The sequence below is a fragment of the Elaeis guineensis genome, chromosome 5, assembly GCF_000442705.2.
Source record: "Elaeis guineensis isolate ETL-2024a chromosome 5, EG11, whole genome shotgun sequence".
In the NCBI taxonomy this organism is placed as follows: Eukaryota; Viridiplantae; Streptophyta; class Magnoliopsida; order Arecales; family Arecaceae; genus Elaeis; species Elaeis guineensis.
Window position 1 is genome coordinate 129,428,851 of NC_025997.2, and position 10,457 is coordinate 129,439,307.

A 10,457-nucleotide genomic window follows, 5' to 3' on the forward strand; every position below is an offset into this window, starting at 1 on the left:
CGGAAATATCACCCATAATCTCTAGTCTTGTAAAGTGCATATATCATCTTTATCAAAAAAAAAAAAAAAAAAATGCATACATCATCATTCATCCACCCCCACCCTCCAAAACAGGAAAGGAAGAATGAAATCATTGCTTGAATAAAGTCTTTTCTTTTTCCCATCTTTGCAAGGTGCATTTGTCCAACGCTGTCGGAAAAAAAAAAAAATCAAAATAAAGATATAAATCAGTGATTCACAAAACGGTGCCGATGTAGCTCTCATTTTATAATTGAATCAACTCGGTATGTTCAACTCGGAGTTGAACTTGAGTTTTCATGAACACCTCATGTGACAGATGTAGCAAGAGATTTGGATGGTTTAAAATTTTTATTTATATAATATTTGATAATTTTGGATTCTTAATCAATATTATATTTAAAACATATCATATTTTTCATGAAGATTTTTATGTGCAATAAATAAAATAAAAATTTTACAATAATAATAATAATTAAAATAATATATAATATATTTATATTATTAATATATTTATATTTTTAATCTGTAGCTCGGGCTCGATCCAATGATAATCCAGAAACTTACATATCTCTTCTAATTTTGACTCCCATCTGTTTGCTTCTCTTTTACGGTTGTTAGAGAGTTATCTCTGGTTTGTTTGTTTCTCAATTCTGATAAAAATTTGTTACTAAAAAACAATTGTCTAATGTTCTCAGAAAAAAAAAAAAAAAAAAAAAAACCTCGCAAATTTTGAATCTTGAAATAAAGCTTACCATTCTATCTTCTCTATGCATATACATCCACGTGCTTACTTCTTGATAACTATGTTTAGAATCAAGTTCTTCCACCGCGATTGCAACGGTTTTGATATAGCGGCTTCCACCGCGTAAAATATGAACGCCCCTGATTGTTCGCGTGATGAACTCGAGAGAATCCGAAATGATATGTGTTGGGCTTCTATAGGTTCAGAATTTAAAACCAAATGGACGGGGGAGAGAGGAAGCGGTTTATCCTTCCGGCCCATCCGGTCCAACTGAACCCACAACAAAAGAATCGGGAGTAGTGGGGCCAGGTACCGACAGGATTCCAACCCAATCGGATATCGTAAGGTGGCAGACGTGGAGTGGCCGGGCAGACGCGCCGACTTCCCCACTCTTCCCAAAACGGGAAGCCAAGACGCTTCTGGAATTCCCCAGAAGGTGTACGAATCATCGATCGCGTTACGAGCACGGCAATCCCCTTTATCCACCGTCCATCTCCAACCAATCCAACGGCCATGCTTCCCCCGCTCGAACCTTCCGGAATCGAGCCCATCCAATAAAAGCGTGCCCTTTCCACCTCTCCTTTCCTCACATTGACGGTATTCCTTACCTTCTTAAGACCTCTTCTTCTTTCTGTTCCAAGGACTCCAATTCTACTCTCTTTTAATCTCTATTTTTTCCGATCTCTTTGTGTAATTCTTCTCTTCAATTAGATCTGCGAAAGAGAAGCCATGGCGAAGGCCGATGGTCCGGCGATCGGGATCGATCTTGGGACGACCTATTCATGCGTCGGCGTATGGCAGCACGATAGGGTGGAGATCATCGCCAATGACCAAGGGAACCGCACCACCCCGTCCTACGTCGCGTTCACCGACACCGAGAGGCTCATCGGCGATGCGGCCAAGAACCAGGTCGCTATGAACCCCACTAACACCGTCTTCGGTAAGTAGTTATGGCATTTGTAGTGCTACGTTCGATGGAATTCATGGAAATTCTGTAAGTTTGAGATATTGATGAAATTTGTTCATGTCTTTTTTGATATATATGTCTGAATGTTTCATATATATATATATATATTTTTTTTCTAGTCACGATGGAGTTTTTTTTTTTAAAAAAAAATAAATTTTTGGTCACTTGCTTGATTTGTGGGTTGGTTTGGGAAATTAATTTTTGCTTTATTCTATGGGTGTACCTTGTCGTTATTTAAAGCCTGCCAGCTTTTAGATATTCGATATGATTTTTCTAATGAAGGGAAAATCCTGTATTTTTTTAAAATTTTGTTATAGGGATCGGAGCAAATGATGTGTGTTTAGTTTTTGGTCAGAAAGATTCAACGTTGTAACATGAGGTTTTAGTCTAACGAATCTGCTTTGTGCAGAATGATCCGTGTTATTCGTAGGGTTATGTAGTTTAAAAGCTATTTCGAATACTTTTTACATAACTTGAAACTTGTTTATTATATCTAATTAACGTGTTTTGCATAAGGAACCTGTTTTCCATCTATATCTAGGAGATCTGTAACATTTTTATTGTATATGTGTTTATAAAGATAAGAAGCTATCAACTGCATCAAAAATTTGTGTTTTCTTTGGAAAAACGGGATTTGTAAAAAGATATGTGTTTATAAAGATAAGAAGCTATCAACTGCATCAAAAATTTGTGTTTTTTTTTTTGGAAATACGGGATTTATGAAAAGATTATAGAGGATATTTTTGTGCACAACTTAAGCTAGGAGATGGCAATGGATAGGATTTGAATAGTATATTTTATTATTTATTTTTAAATTTAAATTTAATATTTTATATTTAAATTCTATCAAGTAAGAAAAGAGATATTTATTTTTATATTCAATGGATCCGGAGATATTCACGAATAATTTTTTTTTTCGTATCCAATTCATATCTATCTCGTATATATTTTATTTAAAAAAAAAATAATTAAAATAATTTTATATATATTATCAATCAAAATAAAATTATTAATTCAATATATAACATAATTTATAAGTCTAAATTTATAAGAATCAAATATAACAATAAAATTATAATTTAATATAAAATATATAAATAATCAAAATAATTATATATATTATTAATTAAAATAAAATTATTAAAATAAAATTATAAATATATATATATATATATTTATATTTATATATTTAGATTTGGATTCGGATATTATCTATATCTATAGATTTGGATCGAATTTGGATAGAAAATAGTATTATTCATACTTTATCTATATCCTTGTTTCAATTTTTAGTTTTATTCAAATTCGAATTCAAATCCGATCAAATCCGAAAAATAAGATTGGATCGGATTTGGATAGGATGTCCTATCGGGTCGGATCGATTTTGTCATCTTTAACTATGCATATAGAGTTAGATTTATAATATACATAGTTAATGTATATATCTTTATAAAGACTGGCTTATAATCTGGTGCCAAGAAATACAATTTTTTCTTCAAAAAATATTTTATTTTATTAATTTAATAATATCTATTATATATATATTTTAAAAATAATTAAAATAATAAAAAAATTTTATGCATAGTGTGGATTATAAGTTTTTTATTTTTATTTTTATAAAGATTCGGAGCTACCAACCGTGTTATAAATTTGTGTTTTAGTTGGATATTCTGGATTTATAACAAAAATGGAAGGTATTTAATTTACAAATTAAGCCATTTATATGGAGGTAGATTTATAATATATATATATTTGATGAATTATAAATCGAGAAAGTATATAGGGGCTTGAATTGTAATCCTGAATTCTAAGCCAAACTGACATGATCTGGATCAAATTTAATTTTATTGATTTCAAGTTCAAAATACTATTCAATGATAAGATTGCGATCATGAAAGTCTTTCTGGATCATTCTATAGGCTATTTTTATTTTCACTTTAAATTCTTAGGATTTATTGAGAACTGGTGCTACTTGTTGTCATGACGTGTTTATTTTATCTTTTTTGAAAGACTTTGCATCTAGCTTTTTGTGTTTTTGGGGTTTACCCTTGACAATCTTTGATCTGTTTGTGTTTATGGTTGCGCCCAGATGCAAAGAGATTGATTGGCAGACGATTCAGTGACCCCTCTGTCCAGAGTGACATGAAGCTATGGCCATTCAAGGTCATTGCAGGCCCTGGTGACAAGCCCATGATTGGGGTCCAGTACAAGGGCGAGGAGAAGCAGTTCTCTGCAGAGGAGATTTCATCCATGGTCCTCATGAAGATGAAAGAGATTGCTGAAGCCTACCTTGGTTCTACTATTAAGAACGCAGTTGTTACAGTCCCTGCCTACTTCAACGACTCCCAGCGTCAGGCCACCAAAGATGCTGGTGTCATTTCTGGCCTCAATGTTATGCGAATTATCAATGAGCCAACCGCTGCTGCTATTGCCTATGGTCTTGACAAGAAGGCTGGCAGCTCTAGCGAGAAGAATGTTCTTATCTTCGACCTTGGTGGTGGCACCTTTGATGTCTCTCTTCTCACCATTGAAGAAGGTATCTTTGAGGTGAAGGCGACTGCTGGTGACACCCACCTTGGTGGTGAGGACTTTGACAACCGGATGGTCAACCATTTTGTTCAGGAGTTCAAGAGGAAGCACAAGAAGGACATTAGTGGCAACCCCCGGGCCCTGAGGAGATTGAGGACAGCTTGTGAGAGAGCGAAGAGGACACTCTCTTCGACTGCCCAGACCACCATTGAGATTGATTCCCTGTATGAGGGTATTGATTTCTACTCCCCCATCACCCGTGCCAGATTTGAGGAGCTCAACATGGACCTGTTCAGAAAGTGCATGGAGCCCGTGGAGAAGTGCCTGAGAGATGCCAAGATGGACAAGAGCAGTATCCATGATGTCGTCCTTGTCGGTGGATCGACCAGAATTCCCAAGGTGCAGCAGCTTCTTCAGGACTTCTTTAATGGGAAGGAGCTCTGCAAGAGCATCAACCCTGATGAGGCTGTTGCCTATGGCGCTGCTGTCCAAGCTGCCATCTTGAGCGGTGAGGGCAATGAGAAGGTCCAGGACTTGCTTTTGCTGGATGTGACCCCTCTCTCTCTTGGTTTGGAGACTGCAGGAGGGGTGATGACTGTCTTGATTCCAAGGAACACTACCATTCCAACCAAGAAGGAGCAGGTCTTCTCCACCTACTCCGACAACCAGCCCGGTGTCTTGATTCAGGTATATGAGGGTGAGAGAACCAGGACGAGGGACAACAACCTTCTTGGTAAATTTGAGCTATCCGGCATTCCTCCTGCTCCAAGAGGAGTGCCTCAGATCAATGTTTGCTTTGATATTGATGCCAATGGCATCTTGAATGTGGCCGCTGAGGATAAGACCACCGGGCAGAAGAACAAGATCACGATCACCAATGACAAGGGCAGGTTGAGCAAGGAGGAGATCGAGAAGATGGTCCAAGAGGCCGAGAAGTACAAGGCTGAGGATGAGGAGCACAAAAAGAAGGTGGAGGCGAAGAATGCCTTGGAGAACTATGCCTACAATATGAGAAACACTGTTAGAGATGAAAAGATTGCCGCCAAGTTGCCACAGGCTGACAAGAAGAAAATTGAGGATGCTATCGAGCAGGCCATCAATTGGCTGGATGGCAACCAGCTAGCTGAGGCAGACGAGTTTGAAGACAAAATGAAGGAGCTGGAGAGCATATGCAACCCAATCATTGCTAAGATGTACCAGGGTGCGGGTGCAGACATGGCTGGTGGCATGGATGAGGACATTCCGGCAGCTGGTGGTGGCAGTGGTGCAGGGCCCAAGATTGAGGAAGTTGATTAAAATGCTTTAGTATAGCATGTGTGTTTGGTGTTTGTTCACCTCTGTTCTCAGTTTCTCGGTTGTGGTGCTCTAGTGGTCGCATGGTGTGTTTGGTGTCTTTGCAGTTCACCCAAATTTTTAGTTTTCGTTTCCATTTTTCTGGTGGCGCATTGCATCTGTGATGATTATCTTAGTTTTTCCGTGAATATAATGGATTAGTCTTTCCATGGATATAGGGAAGTTGTTCTTGAAAACTCGCATCTTGTTTACTTGTTTGAGACAGGTCATACGACCGGAATGCCCCTATTGACAGTCATGTTTAAATTTGTCTATGAAAATGTTATCTCCATTAGGAATTGGGCGTGAGTTAGATGTAGGCGGTCTATGCTAGACCTGCTCATCATCAAAGATACTCCTGAATGCCAGGTCAAATGTCATTTATTGTTGATTTTAAATTGCAATTTGGTGAAGATGAACGGTCGAATAATTGCAAAATCCGAGATTCTGAGGATATTTGGGTTCTATGAAAATCTATCGAGAGTGGAGCTATATACCATACTTAAGGGGGTTTATTTGATTCGTGAATTTTTTTTAAAAAAAATAATTTTTGAAAAATAAAATTTTATAAAGTAGTATATGTTTGAATGAATATTTTTTTAAAAAAATTTATATAAAAAATTTATTATATTTTTAATAGATATAAATCATATATTTTTATTCAAATTTTATATAAATATAAATATTATATTTATATTAATATAAATATAATATAAATATATTATAATATAATATTAGATTTAGGGACGGTAAACTTGATTCGATTCGATGGTATATATCTTATCTAAATCCGATCAAATTCGAAAAATAGAGTTTGATCAGATTTGGATAAAATTTGAAAATTATAGTACGGATATGGATAGTATTATTTTCTATCTGAATTTGATTCGAACTTATAGATATAGATAATATCCGAATTCATATTCAAATTCATATTTGAATATATATATATATATATATATATATATATATATATATATATATATATATATATATATATATATATATATAAAATTTTAGTTTAGGGTACCATAATTACACGTAGATTTCAAACTAATGGTCATCCTGCAACAGTCACCGTAAGCTGTCAGGGATGGTAAGTTACAAAAATGATCAAGAAATAGGCATGCACCAGCAACACTGAAAAAAATGAAAGACAAATCACCATTCTGCTATACCTCGACAACCACACTGATACAGAGAACAATTTAAATATATCAACCAACGAACAACCAACACAAATTCCATCTACAGAGGGCCCACCGTAAATCTACATACACAGGAGCCTAAGGTAAATCAACATTATCAGCGACTGTCTAGGCAATGACAGCAGTATCAGTGTGCTAAGAAATCAGAAAGAACAAACAATGCAGGAAAATATTTAATTGCAGGTCAAGATAAGAACACTGGGCAAACGTGGCAAGAAAAGAAAACCAATACATTCATCGAATAAAAGCCTTAAGAGGAGTAAAAGACTAACTGAGAAAACAAGAAGGGGCGGGGGCGGGGAGAGAGTAGCAGAATACATGAACATAACATGATTGGCAAAGAGGCTACAAACACAAATTTACAGGAAATTCTGGGGACATTCAGTAGCACTGGCTGTGACCCATCATAAAATGCGACATTCTACATATGAAATAAAAACCTGCAGATGGTAAGTTACAACAACTACTAGACATATCCAAATATTTAAGAGGCTTTTACATATACTGAGGACAGTGTCTCTTTAACTCGCTATACACTTTTTATCACCAGTCCGCTTCAAACTGACACAAGCAAAAATATTCAGCAGGAACATAAACAGAGTATAGGGATAGAATCACTTTGAGAATGTATATAAGCACAATGAAGAATCTCCTGCTGCACACAGAACAGAAGCATGACAGGTTTTTACTGAAAGTATATTAATTTCCATGCAAATATGTCGTTGAACCACAAAAACTGGTTTACAACCAAGCCAACAAGACAATCAACCAGATGACCAAAGAAAAGTCGAATTTAACTTGATTCCTCATGTTAAAAGTTTCAACATGAATCCCAAAGATGTTCTCAAACCTCAGCATTCATCAGGACATTCAAGCATGCAGCTCTCTAAAAATATCCAACAAAACATGAAAAACCACCAAGAATAGTCAGCCAAACCAAATTGCAAAGGAGAGTTGAATATGGCAAGAATGCGCTTCCATTTCACAAATTTCCTTTTATGCTGCATAGTTAGTAAACAATGGAAATTGGCCAAAGGAACCACCCATCACATACTATTCCAACATATTCATGTCAACGTAAGATTATTAGCTCCAAGATGAGGGGGGCGCAAGCACACACGAACTTCATGTTCTTCAGGCCCAATACGATGTTTAGGAACCATTATTTCTAGCACGGCACCAGTCTCATCATAGTATGCTTCCAACTTAGCATCTTCTGGGATTCGAGTGGCAAGCGGTATCTCTCTTATGAATTCCCCTGGGGGGCAATGCTCAGGAGAAGGGTCGGTCAGCTTGAATGTTCTATCATGCCTCTTTACATATGGCATCCGAGCGGTACTGACACAGAGTATCTTCACTATCCCATGGGTAAGACTATTCCTCCAAGAAACCTTCACACTCTGTTGATCAGCAAAAGGCAGGCTAACCATTATCAAGTAACCCTGTTCATCCTCATAAATCGTCTTTGCAGCAGTTACCGGCCCATAGATGTGCCTCATCACACCGCTAAAGTGATTCAACCATGACGGCCCAACCGGGTGTATGTCCATATCTTGGGCTCTCTCCGAATAAGAATTCACAGGCAAGCTGCAATCCTCATCCATCCCATGCAGAAAGAGATCCTTCCTGCGCTTGCTGCAAACTGGAGAAAGGTCCATCCCATCACCATTGGAATGATTAGACTGTGATGACAAGTTCAAACCTGCTCCATTAAGCGATTTCTTTGGGTGGGGATGCAAAATGCCCTTTGAAGGAGGAGGAGGCCTTTCGAGCTCAAATTCAGAGTTGGGAAGATTCCTCCATGACCCAAAATCACTGGCTTCCAGTGGGATCGAGAAATTAAGCTCCCTACCAGTCAGCTCCATCCACTTCTTGCGGTCCACCTCGGTGACCGCTGTCAAGTTGGGCGACCTCACCACTTCAATACCATGCACACACTGAGGGTTCGATAGCCCACGGTACTGCTTCCGCTGCATCCGGTGGGATCGGACAAAGCCCTTGTCAGCGCTGAATGGGAATCGGGGCTCGCCGAGGCGGGTGTGCCCGTTCATGTAGCTCCTCAGCTGCATCTTGCCTAGCGCGTTCTCCGGCCTCTCCTTGAAGACCCACATGTACATGTTCTCCAAGTCATGCTGGACCAAGAACACATCAAGCCGTAGTTCGGACTTATCAAAGCCTAAGGCACCATTCCCATCTCGGGTTATCTTGGCCTTGGACTTCTCGGAGAGTGCTGGCTTGAAGTAGAAGCTGAAGAAGAACCATGCGCCCCAGATGCTGTCGCCTCTCTTGGCACACTTGCGAGCTGCACCAACCCTGGGGAGGTGCAGGACAGCCTCAGTATCATAGACCTGAGAGCCAAGACCGACGTCCAAGATATCGCTCCAGGATTGCTGGGGAGGGGAGCGGTCGGCGGAAAGTGGGAGGTTGATGTCGGGCGGGCGCTGGATCATCAGCTCGCGGTCGGAGAAATCCTCATGGGAGGAAAGCAAGGCCGGGCCGCCGGAGGGATCCATAGAAAGAAGAGTGGATGGGTGGTGGTTCTCCATGGACAGAGTGGTGAGGAGATCTTCTCCCATGGCTCTCTCTCTCTTATCTCCTTGTGCACTTTAATGGCCTCCTCCTCCTCCTCTACCTCCTTCTGAAATGCTATCCGTCTGGTGGGTTTCGAATTCCACCGCATTCAATGAACGCGTCCCAGAGAAAACATTCACAGACCCATTCCATAAATCCCACCCCACGAATTCCTATCAATCACAAGATTTTATCCAACACCCCCAAACCCAAACAAAACAAACCTTCGCTAAACGGGATTCCTCTGAACAAAAACCCTAGATTTCTAGATTTGTTCGAACCATTCCCAACAAAATGTACGACTAGAAATAAAACTGATCGGATGAAAAGAAAGATGGAATCTTTCTCGATCTGCGGCTAAGGAATCCCAAAAAAGGAGAGGAGAACCCTAAAACCGCTCATATGTCCGGAACCTTATCAAACCAGGAACCAAATCTTGAACCGGGAATCAAACAAGCGGAATAGATAACGAAAAAGATGAGACTTTTACCGACATACAACTACGGAACCCCCAAAACCCTCTGAAAATCATTAATTTCTTGGAAATCCTTCACACACTTTAAACCCGGAATCCAACACAACCAGAAAGATCGGATCTTTGTCGACCTAACACCGTAAAAATCCCAAAATCCTCCAAAAACAAGAGCAAAACACCGAATCGAAGAGACAGATCCTAGATATCCATATAAACATCAAAAAACACCGGAAGAAGAAGGGGACCTAAACAACGGATGACGTCTTAGATACCAGAAGACACCGCTAGGACTCGAATTCTTCCCCATTCTAGGTTTCCGTCGGAGATAACAACAAATTGGATAGAGAAGAGGGAAGGAGGAGGAGGAACGTTAACTGGTCCGTTTAAGGAGGCAGGCCCACATCGCCGTTACTTGACGGTAACGCCCTGTGAGTTTTTTGTTTAAAATTTAATTAAATTAATATGAGGTGTCAGCCCTTATCTTCCTTCAATTATACGGCTCAAAAGGTCAAGTCAAAAAAAAAAAAAAAAAGAGCTCACTTTCGCTCCAATCTTTCTTATCATTGGAGCACCCCCTCAGCCCTCCTGCATCTCTTATCATAGTGGCTGTTG

General features: G+C 39.0%; 2 protein-coding genes across 2 annotated transcripts; one reads left to right on the plus strand and one right to left on the minus strand.

The window, feature by feature from the left end:
- Positions 1-1,353: 1,353 nt before the first annotated feature.
- Positions 1,354-5,765, plus strand: LOC105045696 (heat shock 70 kDa protein 4). Its single transcript, XM_019850677.3, has 2 exons — positions 1,354-1,703; positions 3,820-5,765. Exons 1-2 carry the CDS (start codon positions 1,493-1,495, stop codon positions 5,553-5,555), a joined length of 1,947 nt encoding a protein of 648 aa, XP_019706236.1. The 5' UTR covers positions 1,354-1,492; the 3' UTR covers positions 5,556-5,765.
- A 1,807-nt stretch (positions 5,766-7,572) lies between these two features.
- LOC105045695 (uncharacterized) lies at positions 7,573-10,217 on the minus strand. Its single transcript, XM_010924062.4, has one exon. The coding sequence runs from the start codon at positions 9,373-9,375 to the stop codon at positions 7,867-7,869; it is 1,509 nt and encodes a 502-aa protein (XP_010922364.1). The 5' UTR covers positions 9,376-10,217; the 3' UTR covers positions 7,573-7,866.
- Between the last annotated feature and the right edge of the window lie 240 nt (positions 10,218-10,457).

Bases quoted from the DNA above. Each gene is read 5' to 3' on its own strand.
- LOC105045696 (XM_019850677.3), top strand. From the start codon at position 1,493: ATGGCGAAGGCCGATGGTCCGGCGATCGGGATCGATCTTGGGACGACC. The intron at 1,704-3,819 runs GTAAGTAGTTAT...GGTTGCGCCCAG, and splicing joins CCCCACTAACACCGTCTTCG to ATGCAAAGAGATTGATTGGC.
- LOC105045695 (XM_010924062.4), bottom strand. From the start codon at position 9,375: ATGGGAGAAGATCTCCTCACCACTCTGTCCATGGAGAACCACCACCCA.